Below are 18,814 nucleotides of genomic sequence, written 5' to 3'. Positions count from 1 at the left end.
GTCAGCCATCCACAGGGGCAACCTCCATTACAGAAGAACAAATCTGCATCTGAGTTACTACAGACTGGTGATTCTAACACAGAACTCTAAAACTGGTCAGTGGAGCTGCAAGAAAGAAAAACCCACACAAAAAAACCAACAGTTCAAAAGCAACCAAATAATAATATTGATCTTTTACAGGGTAGGAACAATGAGGCCGAGAGAAGCAATTAGTTCAAAGCCACCTATGGCAAAATTTATTTTGTACTTGCTAATGTTAAACTATCAGGTGCCAGGAACCCTCGTTGACCTTCTGCAATTCCCCCAGTAGATCTCAATCTACCTTCTCTCCACCGCCCCTAGACAGGGCTTGCCAACTTCCTCCAGATCATCTTGTAGCGTTTATAGGAATTAAGAATACGGTACGATGCCACAAATCCCTCTGGGGGAGAAAAACAAAGTAATAGCTGGATTTGAACTCCAGAGTCTTTCATCTGACTAATGAATGGTTTTCTCTACCACTTATTATATTTGATCAGCTGCTTAGCCAGCCCACCTCACCCAGGCCATGCAGAGGAGAAGGCACACCCACTAAAAAGCTGGAGACCAGGTATGCAGAAGTGTGACCTTCACTTGTGGGACATGATCCGCAGGAATTCTTCATAGTTCACTTGCCCGTCTCCATCCACGTCAGCCTCCTTGATCATGTCCTCCACCTCTTCGTCCGTCAACTTCTCACCAAGCTTGGTCATGATGTGCCGTAGTTCTGCCGCGCTGACATAACCGTTCCCGTCCTTGTCAAACACCCGGAAGGCTCTCCGGATTTCTTCCTCGCCATCACAGTTCTGGATTTTCCTTGCCATCAAGGATAGAAATTCTGGGAAGTCAACCGTTCCGCTGCCATCAGCATCCAGCTTCGCAATCATTTCCTGTAGCTCAGCTTCCGTTGGGTTCTGTCCAAGAGACCTCATGACGGTCCCTAGTTCTTTGGTGGTGATGGCGCCATCACCATCTTTGTCAAAGAGCAGGAAGGCTTCCTTGTATTCAGCAATCTGCTCTTCTGAGAGATGATCAGCCATGGCTTCCTCTTTGCGTTGAGACCTCTCCGATTCCACTGCGGCTGCCTTGGTGTTCTCTGGTGCAATGAAGAAATGCATCTCTTTCCTTTTTGGAAGTTGCCAAGAAGTACGGGTGTCTCCTCTGGCATTTTGCCCAGGGATGATCCACTCTTTTTAGAAAGGTAACACCCAAGTTGGGCTTCTGTTGGAGCAAACTGAATCATAGGGAGAGAGAACATCCACACCCTTGTCGTTATATAACCCGCCCGGCTCGTTTGGGCAACACTTGAAAGAGGCATGAGTGAAGTGAATGTTTTTCTGGATTTCACATCATGTATTGAAGGAGGGAAAAAATCATGAAATTAAAAGTGAAATTTTATAGGAAGGCTAAGTGTCTGAATGGGACTGTACCCTGTCTCCATTTGGGGACGAAAACATTTTGCAAAATCTTGGAATATATCTTCTGTTTGATAGCAGTTTAACTCTTCCAGCTCCTACCAGAAGAGGCTGGAACTTAGTGAGGCTCCTGCAAATTCTTTGTTAGAAGGTCCTTTCAGAGCAGGCATCCCTTTTATTTTGTATTCATGTTTATTTGTGTTCATGATGGTATCAAGGCTGTTATAAGCAATCCCACTTTCAATACTGTTGGTGCCTGCAAAAGTTTTGGGGTGGATATACTGCTTTGTTTCCAACTGGTGCATGTCCCATAGCTTTCTGCTGAAATCATGCAACTCTTCCTACCAGAAATTTTCATTTTGTCCCACTTTTGTTGTGCTATAGTGTAAGAGTGCCCCTCCGGACGGCAATAATGAAATAACATTGTGGAAGCATCACAATAAAGTGGAATGATTTGTGGACGGTTCACAAATTCACCACTAATGCACTATAATTGCATCAGTGACATGTTGCAGAACATACCTGCAAAAAATCACACACAGCAGTCTGATGGGCTCCAGAGTTCCCTTCGCAGAAGGCCACTTCACCAGATTCCCTGTTGAGCAACAATTGCTATCAAAGCAGTTTAAATCTGCAGATAAACCATCAGCATGCCAAGAAGAGCTCTTGTTCAGCCTTCTCCAACCTGGAGCCCTCCAGAAGTTGGGTTGTCGCTCCAACCATCCTGGACCATTGGCCATGCTGGTTCGGTCTGATGGGGGTTTAGCCCAAAACTTCTGGAGGGCACCACATTGAGGAAGGCTGATCTAGATAACAGGAGAAAGCTTTTCCTTTCCACAGTGGCCAACTGGATGTCTCTGGGAAGCCCACAAGCAGGGCATGAAGACAATAGCTCTCTTGAATTGTGGAGGTACACAGCCTCTGAACCTGGAGGCTCCATTTAGCTGTCTTGAGAAACAGCCAGTGATAAACTTCTCCTCCTTGAATGCTCCTTTAAAGTAATCTAAGCCAAAATTGTAAATAAGGCCACAAACGTTACTGGCCTGCAAAAAGAAAAGAAATTACTACCCTGCTTAAAGGCTAGCAGCTGGTGTTTCCATACTGGTGAGAGGGGAGGAAAACTCACTTCTCTGCAGCCAGCACAGAAATGCAGGCTACTAACTCATAGTAAAAAACAAAAACCTTCTATCAAGCGGACTCGTGGAGAAGGCACAGGGCAATCCGTCCCCCCCTCCACTAGCCCATTGTTTGTGTGCATGTGTGTGCATGCAGGAGTGTAGTCATCCAGGGTCTTGATGGGTTTTAGACCCCTTACCTTTTTTGGAGCAGGGTCCCAACAGGGTCCTTACGTCTCCAGCATCCTACGAGCCAATCAGCATGAAAGGAGAGTGTGTTAGCCACTGAGAAGAGTCCTCTAACATGTTTCCTTGTCCTTTTCTGCTGACTGGAGTGAAATGAGGTGAGTCAGCCACTGAGAAGACTCTTATCAGTAGCTAACACTTTCCCAATTCATGCTGATCGACTCCTACGGACGTCTCCAAGGATCTCATTCTCAACCCAGCAGCAAAAAAGGGGGGAAGGGGTGTGGTTATGACTACAATGAAGGGACCCTGCACTTTTGAATTTGTGACTATGCTGCGTGTGTACAGTGTGCACATGCGGAGAGAGAGAGAGAGAGAGAGAGAGATTCTTGTAATTATAAGTATGTGCGGTGCAGTGGATAGAGTGTTGGACTAGGGCCTAGGAGACAAATTCAAACCCCCACTCAGCCAGGAAGCTTACTATTTGACCTTGGGCCAGTCATTGTTTCTCAGCCTAACCTACCTCACAGGGTTGTGGTGAAGATAAAATGGGGGAGGAGAACCATATATGCCAACCCTGAGCCCCTTGAAGGAAAGATAAGATATAACAGCAACAAATGTTTGTAGCGACAGACTGTGGTATGTAAAGCAAAGGCTTATTTTTAAACAGATGTAGGGCCTTAATAAATTATATTTGGTGATGTATTGCATTTCAATGCAGCAAAAACAAAAATTATCAATACTTGTTTTATACAGTGTTATCTACCTTGAGTCCTTGTGGGCGAGCTAGATTTTAAATCTTCAGCAAGAGACAGTATGGTGTAGCGCTTAGAGGGTTGGTCAGGACCCGGGGGACCAGGATTCAAATCCCTGCTCAGCCATGAAGCGCACTGGGTGGGCTTGGGCCAGTCACTGTCTCTCACCCTAACCTACCTCACAGGATTATTGGGAGGGAGGCAACCATGTCTGTCCACCACCTTGAGCTTCTTAGAGGAAAGGTGGGATATAAATGAAATAAATAAGTATAAGGGAACATCAGGTCTGGGGGCCAAATGTGGCCCTCCTATCCTCACTATCTGGCCCTCAGGACTCTTCTCAGGCCATACCCCTCCCCAACCCTGCTTTTCACCTTCCATGAATGTTTTTGCCTGGCCTGAATGTGTCCCTGAACTCTGATTCAGCCTCTTGCTTGCCAGGGCAGAGAGGGGTGTGTGTGTGTAGAAACTACCCTGCTGAATAAAGGTAAAATTCACATTCGTTGCTCCACCCACTTTTACCTCTGGCCCCGCCCACCTCTGGCATGTGGCCCCCAGAAGGCTGAAAAGGTTCTTCATCCCTGATCAATATGAATGAAATAAATAAAGTGATCCTGCTTGTTCTCTGAATGTAATGCCCGCCTGCCGTTGGACATTTTCTTTGGAAAAGCCAGGCAAAGCTCCCGCAGCTCTCATTTATTTATTTATTAATTAAATTTATTAGTCGCCACTCTGGGCGATGTACAACATAAAAACATACAATTTACATTAGAGCATTAAAAAATCTCAACCAATGATAATAAAACCTAACCTACCCCAAAGGCCCGCCTGAAGAGCCAGGTCTTCAAGGCCCGGCAGGAGCTCATCACAGCGGGGGCGTGACGGAGATAGTTTGGGAGGGAATTCCACAAAGTGGGGGCCACAATGGAAAAAGACCTCTCCCTAGTCCTCACCAGTCTAGCTGTTTTAACTGGTGGGATGGAGAGAAGGTCTTTTGAGGCTGATCTTGTTGATCGTGGCTCTGCCGGCTTTCCTGGTTTGATCATCATTTCTTCTCCTTGCTTCTCTTCTGGGCTCCTGATGTGATCTGCTCTCTTCATTTGTTTTTCACAGGAACCCAAACCCCCAAACCCTTAGCCAAGAATTGTGAGTCATTTTCTTTTCCTTCTTCTGTCTCAGGGGACTTGTCATACTCAGAATTGCTTTGAGATTATTATTTTTTTCACATGCGTCAAGAAGGAATCAGATGGTCTGGTCTTCTGAAAGTGTGGGCCCATCCACACCTAACCTCAAAATCCATGCTTTCCATATTGGCAGCCTCGAGATCCATACATGTTCTGTTTGTGTTCGGATGTATTTTTTAAATCCCGAATTTTCACATCCATATGTGCAGGTGTTAATTTGGGGGGTCTAATTCGCTTCTGCATTAGTCACACCCCTAAGTCCATCCCTTTTTGGTGATTAGTCCAGAACGGTACTTTGCTTTTCCCGCAAGAAGAGTGCAGGTTTGTCGCGTTTTCAATGAAGTCTATTGACTTGTTTTGCATAATATCACAAAATAGCTTTTAAGGGGAAACATTAAAATGATTCATTAAATATTTGATTTTATGTTTGATTGCAAAAGAGAAGTTTTTTTAACAAAAGCAACATGATACAACTATAGAAGCCAGAAGGAAGAAGTACCCCAGTTCACTACTGGAAGTAGGAATGACCTGTAAGAAAGAAGTAGGGTACGTGGACAGAGGCTGAGACTTACCCCTGTGATCTGCCCATAATGCAAAAAAACAACAACAAAAAACCAGGGCAAGACGTCCTCACTCCAGAGATGAGAGCGGTTAATAATTGGGACAGAAAAAATAATCAGGTTGTAGCAGGGTAAAGGAAGTGCTGATTTAACTAGGAGAAAATCCGAAATGGCAGGGAACATCATATGGATGCTGGTGAATTAATGGGCACACAAGGAGGTTGGATTGCAGATTAAAGGGAGATATGGATGGGCCCCAAGATCTTGAAACTCAGGGGTGGATCCTGGGAGCAGCTAAAGTGTGGAAGTGCCCCAGGAGACAGAGCTTGGTGGTGGCAGATCAGGGGTGGCAGCAGGGGAACACCTTGCTGGTGGGCAGCTCAGTTGTAGTGTCCGAACTGGGCTGGAGGCAGTGGTCTGGCATGAGCCATGGGGCAGTTGTCAGGACCAAGGAGTTAGTCAGAATCAAAGTACAACAGACTGTTGTGGCTGGTGCCCTTTGGGACTGGTGGGGCAGAAGGCAGGGAGCCCAAGAGTAGGTGGAGCCAAAGTCACTGACACGCAGAGCCAACTCATTCTGGTTTTGTCCCCATTTTCCTCTCTGCTGAGTTCTACAAGGGGCCACACTGAGACTAAGGAGGAAATTGACAGTCAGGGCCATATCCTGGATGGGTTGCAAGTAGGAAGTCAGGCAGATGGGGGCTAGCTGAGGGCAGACTGAGATCAGTGGGGCAGCACCCCACTTGCCCTAATGGACCAACCTCCCCTGCCTAAGTGCATTCTTAAGGGGGACAGGGCACTGGAGCCCGTCTTAAGGAAGCAACATAAAAAGGCCAGCAGAATGGAGGAGAGCAGCCAGATGTTCCTTTTCAGCCTACAGGAAATAAAATGAACGAAGGGAGGAGGAGGAAGCAGGCAAGGAGAGGGAACAATTGGCACACCCACCTAAAAGCATCAGAGCAAAGCATCTGCAAGCGCTCCAGATAGGGAGTGAAGATGGTTTTTCCTTCCCTTCTCGTATTATCAGAGGATTGGGTTAGTATGGATTTGCAGTGGGAAAACTGTGCGATAGCTTCTGTTTGCTGCTAATATCATGTGAATTAAAAGGACGTATGAGTAGCATCAAACACACAGTAAACCACCGTGTAGATGAGCCCCAAACCCGATAGATTCACCAATCCCTGCTTAGAGTAGGGGTTGGGAATCTTTTTCGGCCAGAGGGTTGCTTTCCCCCATGGGTAAGGATGGGAGAGAAATTCAGTTCAGTTTACATTTAAAGCTGAATCTATCAAATCCACACTTTCTGCAACGACATGAGAATCGAAACAACGGCATCCTTCAACGTCTGCTCTTACCCGAACGTTGTGATGTGGTTCTCCAACCAATAATGTTTGCAAAAATGCATATGTTAGGGGAATGGTGCGTAAAAATGAATATATTCGTGAAAATAATAAAGAATGCCTTATATTAGGAGAAATTGCTTGCAAAAATGCGTACACCAGGAGAAATTCACACTAAAATGCTGAAGAGCTTTCACGAGGATTTAAAAAAATAATCACAAATTGTTGCAGCTATGTAGAGAACTGAATTTATACTGGGAAAAAATGAGAAACAGAGAGAACTAAATTGACAGATCTTTCCATCCCTAGGTGTGACCCAGTGAGAAATTCTACTGCACAAACTCCATTGGAATGAATGGGTGACTTTCCCAGGTGGATTGCACCCAACGATGGGACTGTAAAATGCCCTCCTGCCCATTCCCCTTAAATAAAAGGCACAACCGCAGAAAAGTTCTCATTAATTTATTTTCCCCTAAGGCCCGAGACAGCATCGTCAAAACTCCACGTCAGTGGCGGCTGCTGCAGGTATCATGGGTGTGCCTCCTGCAAAGTTGCTGGGAAGAACCACAGGGAGAATGTTCCTGTACAAGCTCTTCCAGTTCTCAGGTTGCAAGTCAGGCTCTTCGGTGTCCAGAGGGGGAATCCATGTGTGTTATTATGGAAGGGCGGGGGGAGAGCTGGCCTTTGCTTGTGGCAAACCGCAGGGTGCTTCTATGACGTGCTGCAAATTCCAGTCAGCTGGTAAAGCAAATTCTCAACTCTGCTGTGGGGAGGAGGGGGAGAGAAAAGAAATGATAGCATAGGTATGGTGAGAACCATTCATTGACCACCTTTGCGTAAAACAACATAAGAACATATCGTGCTGGATCAGACCAGTGGCCCACCTAGTCCAGCATCTTGTTCTCACAGTGGCCAGTCAGATGCCCACAAGCAGGACCTGAGTGCATGAGCACTCTCCCCTCATTTTCATTCTCTGACTTCGCCTGTGATGATCTGTCACAAGCTTCATTATCATCGCATTCATTTGCTAGAGCAAGGAGGGTCCAGCAACTACCCCGGGGCTCCAGCAGATGATGTCACTCCTGCTCTCAAAAAGTCTCACAGCTGTTTCCCCACTACCCCAGTTGACCACAACCCACTTGGATAAGCAATATCAGTTGAAACTGGTGGCTCCGATGTCAGTGAGACAGTAGAATCCACTCCGGGGTTTAATCTGAGCTTTCAAGGAGCTGTCCAAGGTGCTTTCAACTCCTTGAAAATTCAGACTAAAAGCTGGAGCGGATTCACTGACTTCGGGGCCACCAGTCTTCACTGAGCAATACACTTCAGGGATACTTATGAATCATAGGACGGTATATTACTCTTTTCCCTGATCAACCTTCAGGCCGGTTTTATTCTGGAGCAATGGATTAACTGCAACGACACTTTAAGGACAACCAACCCCCAGATTCCCACCACGTCTTTTCCTTGCCAGGCCTGTACGAAAAGCCCTGTTAACAAAACCAATAAAGTTCCCAACACCCGTGTGGATCCTGAATTACAATGACAAAGGTTCAACAGGCAACACAGCAGGATGGTTTTAAGGATGGCTGAGAGAATGCAAGCCAGTGGTTCCCAACTTCCCCCCACCCTCACGGACTGTTTGAAAATTGCCTAGAAAATTGTTGGACCACTTAATGATTTTTCTGCCTGCTGTAGCAATCATAATTCCACACAATTAAAACTGTAATGCCGTAAGTTACAATATGAGAAATAAAAGCAGCAGTAAAAATATACTTAAAAATCAATAGGAACATCTAGCGCGATGGACGTGCCATCTCCCGTCTTTAGCCACAGGACCACAGACACGCTGCAGAGCACCTGAATGAAGCTGGAAGACTGTGGGTGGTCCACATAACACAGTTTGGGAACCCCTTTCTGAACACTCAGGAGAAGCTCTGCATGAATGCTAAGCATGACGATCGGTGGCGATGGTCGTGATCAGAGCTTGGAAAAGTTACTTTTTTGAACTACAACTCCAATCAGCCCCAGCCAGCATGGCCACTGGATTGGGGAGATGGGAGTTGTAGTTCAAAAAAGGTAACTTTTCCAAGCTCTGGTCGTGATGCTCTGCCCTGCAGAAAGGGCTGCTGCCTCCAACATCCTTTCAGCAGCTGCTGACGGCTCCGATTTTGATTGGAACAGGTGTTGAAGGGAGTGGCTTAACCCTCTCCCTTGGGCCGGTTTCCTGATCTAAATTGCACGAATACAAACCAGCTCCTGTTAAAGGGAGGGATAGTAAAACAGAGATTAACACTGTCAACCGAAATAGTGCAAACTGGACTCGAAAAGGCATGGCAAAATGAAAAGGGCTGATGGCAGTTGTAGTCCAAAGCATCCGGAGGGTGCTGGGTTGGCGAACGCTGCAGTAGAGCCTCCAAAATAGATGTTTGCTCTTTTGGGTTCGGGTTGCCTTCACCTCCTGCTTGTGAGCTTCCTGGAGTAACCTGGTTGACCGCAGCTGGAAACAGGATATAGCCTGAGGGAGGAACTCTGGCTTTATTCCACAGACCTTATGAAGTCCTTTAATTGGACAACACTAGCTGGGAGGTTAAATGTGTCTTGTCATAGTCACTAATGGCAGGAGGTTTTCCCCCCTTCCAATGCAAACAGCAGCTTCAGAGGAGCACGTTTCCATCAGGACTACTGCCCAAAGGGGAAAGGGTTTAACTCCCCACCTGCTATGATCCAAATAATTACAAGCCTGCCTATGGTTATTTTTAAAGTGCATGTTAAACGGAAAGGCACATTTCATATAATGTTTGTTTTGGCCCTTAGTATGTCACCTCATAGCATGGGAACAACAGAACAGGTCAAAGATAACAACACACAGCCCAAACCACCACGTGTGCTGGGGCTTCCTATTCTCTTGCGTGAAAGGAAATGTTCCAGTCAGACTCAGGGATTTAGCACCAGGGGTATAGCTGAGGGATAGCTGAGGGAGGTAACTTGGAGGTGTGTGGCCACCTCTGGGATATCCCCAGCCAAATGGCTGTTGGTGGCTCCATGTCAGTGGGGCAATGGAATCTGCTCCAGGTTTTATGATGAACTTCACACCTTGACCTCCAGCTGGCACTTGCAGACAAGGAAGGGGCTGGCTTGTGCAGCTGTGGCAAGCTGAGCAGGCCCTAGCCAGCTGGGGAGGACTAGCCTCAGAGGGAGGCAATGGGAAACCCCCTCTGAAGACCGCTGACCATGAAAACCCTATTCATAGGGTCGCCATAAGTCGGGATCGATTTAAGGCAGTCTATTTCCATTCACACCTTGAACAGCTCCTTGAAAATTTGGACTAACCCCTTGAGCAGATTCTACTGCCCCACTGACATGGAGCCCCCGGCAACAGCTGCCCCAGCCCTTTTCCTGAATGTTCAGCTTTTGTTAAAATATTAAAGGGAAAATGTGTAAGTAAGCAGGAATCTAACCAACTGCTCAACAATAAGAGGTAAACCAGTTCTCGCCTTCCAGCATTTTTAGCAAATGAGTGCAACGTCACAGGATGACTGACACGCCTATGGCGCATTTTTAAAATGCATTAACGACTTGCTTTGTTGAAATGATTCGGCTACTGGCATTTGGATATTTGTTGTTTTGGATGCCCCCTCCCCATGTATCTGTAGGGCTGCCATGCCCACATACACAATGTCTATCTATGGGCCTACAGAGCACTCCTCTTCTCATAGAAGAAATAAGTTCACATTTATGAACATAAACTCTCAAGACCACAAAGAGCTCTGCACATTTCAGGGCTTCTGGGTTGTTGTCTTAATTTTATCTTTTAGTTGGCCAGTCTAACCTGATATTCTCCCTCCCCCCTCCAAGCTCGTGATGTGTCATCTGAACTGAAATGCAAATGAATAACAGACATTTGTGTTCCTACATGTCTAGCCTTCAGTTTTGCTATTATAATGAAGGTTCCTGAGCAGATGATATCCATTGGATAAAGCTGCAGATAATTCAGAAGGTTAGGGTTGTCTCCCACTAAAGTCTGCTTATAGTAGACCCGCTGAGATTAATGGACCAAAGTTAGTCATATCCATTCATTCAGCAGGTCTACTCTGAGCATGATAAACTTTGGATACATGCATTAGTTTCTGTTGCTTTTGCGACCTGTTCTGTGCCTCCTACGTATCTAGGAATGAAAGGTTGTTTTGACAGCTAAGAAGAAAAGAAAAAGAACAAGAAGGAAGAAGGAGGAAGGAAAATGGAAACACATTTCTGATTATGCCTTTTTGAAACTTCACCAGGCTTTATCCCAGAATTGAAGATGTGGTAGGCATGGGTGAATCTGCCGATTTTTCTCAGTTTCCCATGTTTCTAATCTTAAGTGCAGTCTCCAGGTTTCCACATCAGTTTGTGAATTCTTTTCCCCCCCCAAAAAAGCCCTCATGAAAATTCATCAGCATTTTAGGGTGAACTTCTCTGAATGTACACATTTTTGTATGCGATTTTGCCTAGTATGTATGTGATTTTGCCTTGGATGTTATTTTCACTCATTTTTTAGAGGTTTTCTACGATCAAGCGGTATATAAATTTTGTTAAATAAATACATAAATAAAATAGAACATGCATTTTTATGCACTCTTCTCCTTGTATATGCATATATATATATATATATTACTTGGTTAGAGAACCGAATTGCAAAATTCAGAGAAGTGCGAATTTTAAAGGATGGCTGCGTTTCAGGAAATGCAAATTCAGTAGGTTCACGTTGAAATGTGAACCGAATCAAATTTATCCCCCATCACTAAGATATGGCTACCTGCCCTTGAACACGTTCCCTTTGCCTCCCCCATTTCCCATTCTCCTTTATTCTCTCCCCACTGCCAAACTGAGCTCCTTGTGGCAGGGACCTCTCCTGTGGCTAATTAATGGCATGATATTAATTTGTACCTAGGGTAAAAGGCCTTGGGCGTCTCTACTTCTCCACCATCAGCTTCTCAAACTCCTCGTAGCTGATTTTCCCGTCTCCATCCTCATCGGCGTGCTTGATCATCTGTTCCATCCTCTCGTCCGTGAACTTCTCCCTGAGGTTGATCATCACGTGCTCGAGGGAGCGCAGGACGGTCCCCAGCTCTGCTGTGGTGATAACCCCATCGCCGTCCACATCAAAATGCGAGAAGGTCTCTTTGACCACATTGAGTTCTGCTTCTGTGAATCTGTGAGCCATGTTGCCTCTCTGATGCCTGATGCAACCTCTCTCTCTCTCTCTCTCTCTCTCTCCCTCCTCAAGAATATTACTCTCTCATTATCTCTGCTGAAACAGGAAAATCTAGCATCTGGAAAGGAAGAGATGAAGGAGCAAGCAGCTTCACTCCACACCCTCCATGCAGCTTAAGGCCTGGAGTTGGATCCTACTTGTTTGTGAAGAAACTGGTCGGAGGAAGAACAGCCTTGCCACCATGTAGGACAGGCTCTTGTAGGGTTGCTGCCAGAATCAGAAGCTGCTCCACAATCGACTTTCAGCATCTCTACAACCTCCAGAGCAGACGCCTGGCGGAGCCCTCACCATCGCTGTAACTTTCATTGCATTATCCATCTGGTTTTGTGACATCAGGGCCCCACTCTGAGATGTGCACAGTTGATGTTGTTATTATGTGCAATAAACATACAGTTTATCAAGTCAGGCCAATTGGACCAGTGTTGTCAACACTGGCTGGCAGCAGCTTTTCAGGATTTCCTACACAATCGGCAATATGAAAATATCCACAAATATGGAAATATTCTTGTATATTTTCATATTACGTATCCACAAATATGAATATATACATGTAATGTTCTCCAAAAAAACCAAGCATATAAAAAAGGGCCATGAACAAAAATACTAGAGAACAACCAGTTATAGATCTGGTTTGACCGTTAAGTCTTCTTCAAAGATGTCCCAGTTCATCCTCAGTCCTTGGATAGGTTTTCTAAACAATCCTCTTTGGGCAATGTGTCCAAACAATTCCTCTTGTGCAGCAATGGCTGATAAGAAATCTTTTAGCTGAGCAGTTCTGTTTTTGTTGAGAGGCTGTTCTGCAAGATGAAGACTGGATTTTTGGAGGGGGGGCAAAAATGAGTCATTCACCCTGTCTTCCCAGGGCAAGACAAGAATCCGGGGTTTCATGACAGGACTCTCCTTTCTCCACTGGGAGATGCCAGGGTTTGAACCTGCAACCTTCTGCAGGCAAAACATGTGCTCTACCAACGAACTATGGCCTGTCCCCAAAAGGGCCAAATATTCACCCTCAGTACAGTGATTCTGTTGCAGGTGTATTACGTTATCTCAGCTCCCCAAAGGCACAGTTTTTTTTATTGCTGGGGAAAATTCAGCTCTTTCTCCAATTAGTGCAAGGGTGGGGAACTTTTGACTTTCCAGATTTTGTTGGACTATAACTCCTGTCAGCTCCAGCCAGCACAACCAATAATCCAGGATACTGGAAGCTGCAGCCGAAAAGCATGTGGATGGCCACAAGGTCCCCATTCCTTAACTAGTGTGAACATTGCCGTTGCTGCTCCTTTATACATGGTGTGGTGATGAGATCAGATGGCTCTTTAAAAGGACTGGAAAAATCCATGGATAGACTGGTCTGTCAATAGACCAATGGCCATGTGGAACCTCCGTGCCCTGTTACAGGGTAGAAGGGCGGGATAGAAATAATTTAAATAAATAAATATTCAGAATAGGGATGGATGAGAATTTCTATTCAGTTTGCATTTCAAGCAGAATTTATCAAATTCGCAATTTCTGAAACAATATGAGAACCGAAACACAGCCATCCTTTGAAATTCGCATTTATTAGAATTTTGGGATGCAGTTCGCCAACTAAGCAACATTTAGAAAAATGCATATATTGGGGGAAAGTGCATAAACATGAATATATGAGTGAAAATAACATGCAAGAAGGCATGAAATGATGAGAAACGGCTTGTGGAAATGTGTGCCTTTATCAAAACTGCCTACAAAAATGTGTTTATCTGGAGAAATTCACACTAAAGTGGTGGAGAATTTTCATGAGGATTTTTTTAAAATCTCAGATCTCTGTAGAAATGTAGAGAACTGAGTTTAATATTGGAAAAATGAGAAACTGAGACACAGTCGGATCTTTCCATCCCCAGTGCAGAGGCAGTGTGCCCCTTCGTACCAGATGCTGAAGGAAAACTTTGAGGAAGGGTTGATCCCTTCACATCGTGAGATTCTGGGAGGCAGCTGAGACTTAAGAAGCTGGGCTGCATGGGCCTTTATAAGGATGTCCTTCTTCTGACTGCTGAGTGAAAGGATGATCTCAGCAACTGTTGTGGGCCTGTACCGAACAGCGTCATCGCTAGGCCTGACAAACAACACCGTTTTTCCACCTCTCCGCACCAGTCTGCGACCTTTTACAAGTTCTGATTGTAACGCTAAATTGTGCTATATGCCACTTCACACGTCTGCCCTGCCTTAAGAACATGAGAAGAGGCTGCTGGATCAGGCCAGTGGACCATCTAGCCCAGCATCCTGTTCTTATGGTGCCCCCTACAGATGCCTGTGGGAAGCCCACAAGCAGGACCTGAGTGCAATAGCGCTCTTTAAATAAGTAAGTAAGTAAGTTGGTGAGGACATGGGAAGATAGGGAAGTGCCTTCTACTGAGTCAGGCCATTACTCCATCTTGTTCAGTATTGTCTACACTGACTGGCAGAGGCTCTCCAGGGTTTCATGCAGGAGACACTCCCAGCCCTACCTGGAGATGCCTTTGTGGGTTGAACCTGGGGCCTTCTGCATGCAAAGCAGATGCTCTCCCACTGAGCTAGGGCCCTTCCCCAAAGGAGCAGTACAGGTCTCTCTGTAAAAGCTCTGTGGAAGGCTTGTGTCCCACAGGAGAAGCCTCTCAAATTCACATGTTTGCAGAGAAAGTGGGGTGGTGGTGGTAAACTGCACCTTGTCCCGTTTAATTTATTTAATTTATTTTTATTTATTTATTTTATTTATTAAACTTGTATACCGCCCCATAGCCGAAGCTCTCTGGGCGGTTTACAACAACTAAAAACAAATACAATTTAAAATACATCTTTTAAAAACTATTTAAAACACAATTTAAAACAATATAGAACACATGCTAAAATGCCTGGGAGAAGAGGAAAGTCTTGTCCTGGCGCCGAGAAGATAACAGTGTTGGCGCCAGGCGCACCTCGTCAAATGAATCATTCCATAATTTGGGGCCACCACTGAGAAGGCCCTCTCCCTTGTTGCCATTCTCCGAGCTTCCCTCAGAGTAGGCACCCGGAGGAGGGCCTTTGATCTTGAACGTAGTGTACGGATGGGTTCGTATCGGGAGAGGCATTCCATCAGGTATTGTGGTCCCAAACCGTGTAAGGCTCCATAGGTCAAAACCAGCACCTTGAATCGAGCTTGGAAACATAAAGGCAGCCAGTGCAAGTGGGCCAGAATTGGTTTTATATGTTCGGACCGTCTGGTCCGTTACCAATATGGCCACTGCATTTTGCACAAGCCGCAGCTTTCGAACTGTCCCCAAAGGCAGCCCCACGTAGAGTGCACCGCAGCAATCCAATTTAGAGGTTACCAGAGCATGGACAACTGAAGCCAGGTTATCCCTGTCCAGATAGGGACGTAGTTGGGCCACCAACCAAAGTTGGTAGAAGGCACTCCGTGACACTGAGGCTACCTGAGCCTCAAGTGACAGAGATGATTCTAGGAGAACCCCCAAGCTACGAACCTGCTCCTTCAGGGGGAGTGCAACCCCATCCAGGACAGGTTGGACATCCACCATCCCGTCAGAAGAAGCACCCACTAGCAGCATTGACATATTCCTCGTCTCATCACCACCCCAAGGAGAAAGGTTGTGAGCAAGAACAAGGAAGAGCAAAGGAAAGAAGTAAACAAATACTAAAGGGTGTGAAGCTCCATGTTTCACCCTGCCGGTTAAATATGGAGCTTCACCAATCAGTATAATCGCTGACCGCAACAAATTCTACAGACATAAAATTATATCTGCTCATGTCTCACCTCTTTATTACCCTGGCCTCTCCTCTTCCTCTCTTCCCATTGCTCTCTCCCGGCAAATTTTTGGGATGTAAATGCCTTGAGGTTGGTATCGCAGTTTTTTTTTTCTACTGTAGCATAAAAATTAAAAAATTCTGTTACCTAGAGGGCTGTTACATCTCCATCATCACCCGCACAAACTCTTCATAGTTCACCCTCCCATCTCTGTCCACGTCGGCCTCCTTGATCATCTCGTCCACCTCTTCATCCGTTAGCTTCTCGCCAAGGTTGGTCATGACGTGCCGCAGCTCCGCCGCACTGATGTAACCGTTCCCTTCTTTGTCAAACACCCGGAAGGCTTCTCGGATCTCCTCCTCGCTCTCCGAATCCTTGCTCTGCTTTGCCATCAAGGACAGAAATTCGGCAAAGTCAACCATGCCACTGGCGTTGGTGTCCACCTCGTTGATCATACTCTGCAACTCGGCCTCCGTCGGGTTGTGCCCGAGGGAGCGCATGACAGTGCCCAGCTCTTTGGTGGTGATAGTCCCGTCGCCATCTTTGTCAAAGAGCGAGAAGGCCTCTTTATACTCTGTAAGTTGTTCCTCCGTGAGCCGCTGAGCCATGTTGCCGACTCTGATCCAGCAGCACACGCAGCCTCTCTCTTTGCAAGGTTAAGCACACAGTTGTTATTATCCCTGCCGAAACAGGAAAATCTGGCATGGTTGAGAAGATGAAGGGGCGAGCACCTCCAGTCCACACCCTCTTTCATAGCCTAGGGCATGCCTTTGGATCCTGCTCCTTTGGAAAGAAACCTTTCGGGAGAATTGACTTACCAGGTGTGGCCTGAGCTCTTTGACGGTTGCCAAAGGCAGAAGGCTCTCCCTGATAACATTTCAACATCCCTGATGGTGATGATGATGATGGACTGCCTTCAAGTTGATTCCGACTTATGGCGACCCTATGAATAGGGTTTTCATGGTAAACAGTATTCAGAGGTGTTTTACCATTGCCTCCCTCTGAGGCTGAGAGGCAGTGACTAGCCCAAGGTCACCCAGTGAGTTTCATGGCTGTGTGGGGATTTGAACCCTGGTCTCCCAGGTCGTAGTCCAACACTTTAACCACTACACCACACTGGCTGTGTATTCATCACACTGAATAATAAACAGTCCAAATTCTGTATTTCAGTTGATGAACACTCCAAAATTTATTTTTGTTTCAGTACTTCTTCAGAAATTAGGACAGCAGCCAAGCTTGACTCTCCCAAGAGGCCAGAGCGAAGAAGGTTGAAGTGACCCTGGCAAGATAGGACTGGAGCATGAACCAGGTTTAGCTGAGGGGACAGAGAGGAATGGCAGATTTCTGCCATGTTTTACAGGGAGAAGTGACATGACTTGGCAGCACTGAGTTGGTCAGGAGCAAAGGAGGGAGAAGCATCAAAGGTAAAGCCAAGGCTGCATCCTTAGTTAACAGGTGAAGTTGTTGGCAGACATAGAGAGAGATCCTTTGGGAGGAAAGGTAAATGAATCAGTCTTATGACATCCCTACCGCCCCAGAAACAGGAGGCAGGTGAAGCTGTCACATTTGTAATTTCAATGCATGACATCACTCATGGCTGCTTTTTCTCTTTGTACGTGTAATGTAAGCACATCAACGCATCCAGTGCATTGCTCCCCTGAAATAAATGCACCTTTGATGCTTGTTGGTTGTACATGGTCCTGACATTGTTCTTCAGCATTGCGTTTCTGTTGGCAGTGTGCCACATTTTCTCAGCATTCAAAACAACTGAGAATACAAGGCCCAGGCCCAAATCTATTGAAGGCACACCATAAGAAAATAAGCCCTGTAGCTGTGTCAGGCCAGCGGCCCATCTAGGCCAGCATCCTGTTCTCACAGTGGCCAACCAGACGCCTGAATGGGAAGCCCACAAACAGGACCTGAGCACAAGAGCACTCACCCCTCCTGCAGTTTCCAGCAACTGGTATTCAGAAGCAGTCTGCCTCCAGCTATTTGCCAGAGGCAAAGCATAGCCATCCTGGCTAGTAGCCACTGATAAGAGCTTGGAAAAGTTACTTTTTTGAACTACAACTCCCATCAGCCCAATCCAGTGGCCATGCTGGCTGGGGCTGATTGGAGTTGTAGTTCAAAAAAGTAACTTTTCCAACCCCTGCGGCACTGATAGCCTTAGTTTGTCTAATCTTCTTTTAAAGCCATCCAAGTTGGTGGACATCAGCTGCCCCTTGCAGGAGCAAATAGCCTTGTTGAAGTTAAGTGGGTCTGCGACTGGTCAGTGCCTAGATGGGAGACCGCCTGGGAATCACACGTATGCTGCGTTGGGTTCTATGATGAAAGAAAGGCGAGGTATTTGTTGTTGTTATACACCTTCAAGACGATTATGACTTATGGCGACCCTATGAGTCTTTTTTTGGATATATTCTTAGGGTTTTCATGGTAAGAGGTATTCAGAGGTGGTTTACCATTGCCTTCCTCTAAGCCTACGGCACCCGGTATTCCCAGGCGGTCTCCCATCCAAGTAGTAACCAGGCCTGACTCTGTTTAGCTTCCAAGATCAGACGAGATCGGGGGTGTTCAGGGTAGTATGGCTGTAGAAGGTGAGGTAGAAATGTAAGAAAATATAAATAAATAAATAATATGAGAAGTTTTCCCTCCCATGATGTAGACACAAGTGGGATAAGGACAGTTGTGTACGTCAACAGTATTGCAAGGTGTCAGGCACACAGGCCGGGGCCAAGCCATTCTCATTTTGCTGCCTGAGGAGATGGCGCCCAATTCCTGTTCCACCTACAGAGGAAGACAGGACGGTGGCCATTGACTCTTACTTTGATGCTGGCGATGGGACAACATTCTTCACAGCATCTGAGGCAGCTATTTTGGAGGCGCCTGACGCTGGCGACTGGTGCCCAACAGTAGGTGGAGGAGGAGAGGAGGGTTGGCCTGGAGAGCAAGGCCAACAGTAGGTGGAGCCAACTAAATTCTAGCTTTGTCCGCATCTACAAGGCCAACACTGAAACTGCGGAAGAGGAAGTTGGCCGGCACTGGGAGTGACACTCCCTGGACTGGTTTGCAAACAAGAAGGCAGGTGGGTGGGGGCTGCCTGAGGGCAGGGCAAGGTTGGTGGGACAGTGTCCTATTTGCCCTCATAGACCAACCTCCACTGGGACCAGACACACACAGCCGTGTCCTCCAAAAGGAGGGAATGGAGAGGGGACCTTAAGAGGAACAGC

The 18,814-nt window shown here is 46.3% G+C and overlaps 2 protein-coding genes and 1 pseudogene across 3 annotated transcripts; all 3 read right to left on the bottom strand.

The window, feature by feature from the left end:
- Window positions 1-209: 209 nt before the first annotated feature.
- On the bottom strand, window positions 210-16,256 carry CALML3 (calmodulin like 3). The gene is made up of 4 exons (XM_061640326.1): window positions 15,748-16,256; window positions 11,532-11,688; window positions 5,173-5,201; window positions 210-1,207 (listed from the first exon to the last, which is right to left on the bottom strand). The coding sequence occupies exons 1-4, from the start codon at window positions 16,193-16,195 to the stop codon at window positions 609-611; spliced, it is 1,233 nt and encodes a 410-aa protein (XP_061496310.1). The 5' UTR covers window positions 16,196-16,256; the 3' UTR covers window positions 210-608.
- On the bottom strand, window positions 7,021-12,232 carry LOC133390119 (calmodulin-like). 2 transcript variants are annotated; one of them, XM_061638045.1, is made up of 2 exons: window positions 11,503-12,232; window positions 7,021-7,333 (listed from the first exon to the last, which is right to left on the bottom strand). In XM_061638045.1, exon 1 carries the CDS (start codon window positions 11,777-11,779, stop codon window positions 11,528-11,530), a length of 252 nt encoding a protein of 83 aa, XP_061494029.1. In that variant the 5' UTR covers window positions 11,780-12,232; the 3' UTR covers window positions 7,021-7,333; window positions 11,503-11,527. The 2 variants fall into 2 exon arrangements, with proteins under 2 accessions (XP_061494029.1, XP_061494028.1); XM_061638044.1 differs by having other exon boundaries at window positions 7,021-7,336; window positions 11,503-12,219.
- Window positions 16,257-18,061: 1,805 nt separating the features above from the next.
- LOC133363571 (5S ribosomal RNA) lies at window positions 18,062-18,180 on the bottom strand (annotated as a pseudogene).
- Between the last annotated feature and the right edge of the window lie 634 nt (window positions 18,181-18,814).

Source organism: Rhineura floridana, chromosome 8 (genome assembly GCF_030035675.1).
Source record: "Rhineura floridana isolate rRhiFlo1 chromosome 8, rRhiFlo1.hap2, whole genome shotgun sequence".
Lineage (NCBI taxonomy): Eukaryota > Metazoa > Chordata > Lepidosauria > Squamata > Rhineuridae > Rhineura > Rhineura floridana.
This window is presented reverse-complemented; position numbering and strand designations above follow the sequence as displayed.

Bases quoted from the DNA above. Each gene is read 5' to 3' on its own strand.
- CALML3 (XM_061640326.1), bottom strand. From the start codon at position 16,195: ATGGCTCAGCGGCTCACGGAGGAACAACTTACAGAGTATAAAGAGGCC. The intron at 11,689-15,747 runs AACAGCCCTCTA...TTATCACCACAG, and splicing joins GCGGGTGATGATGGAGATGT to CAGAGCTGGGGACCGTCCTG. The intron at 5,202-11,531 runs GTAGAGACGCCC...TCTTTCTTACAG, and splicing joins GAGAAGCTGATGGTGGAGAA to GTCATTCCTACTTCCAGTAG.
- LOC133390119 (XM_061638045.1), bottom strand. From the start codon at position 11,779: ATGGCTCACAGATTCACAGAAGCAGAACTCAATGTGGTCAAAGAGACC.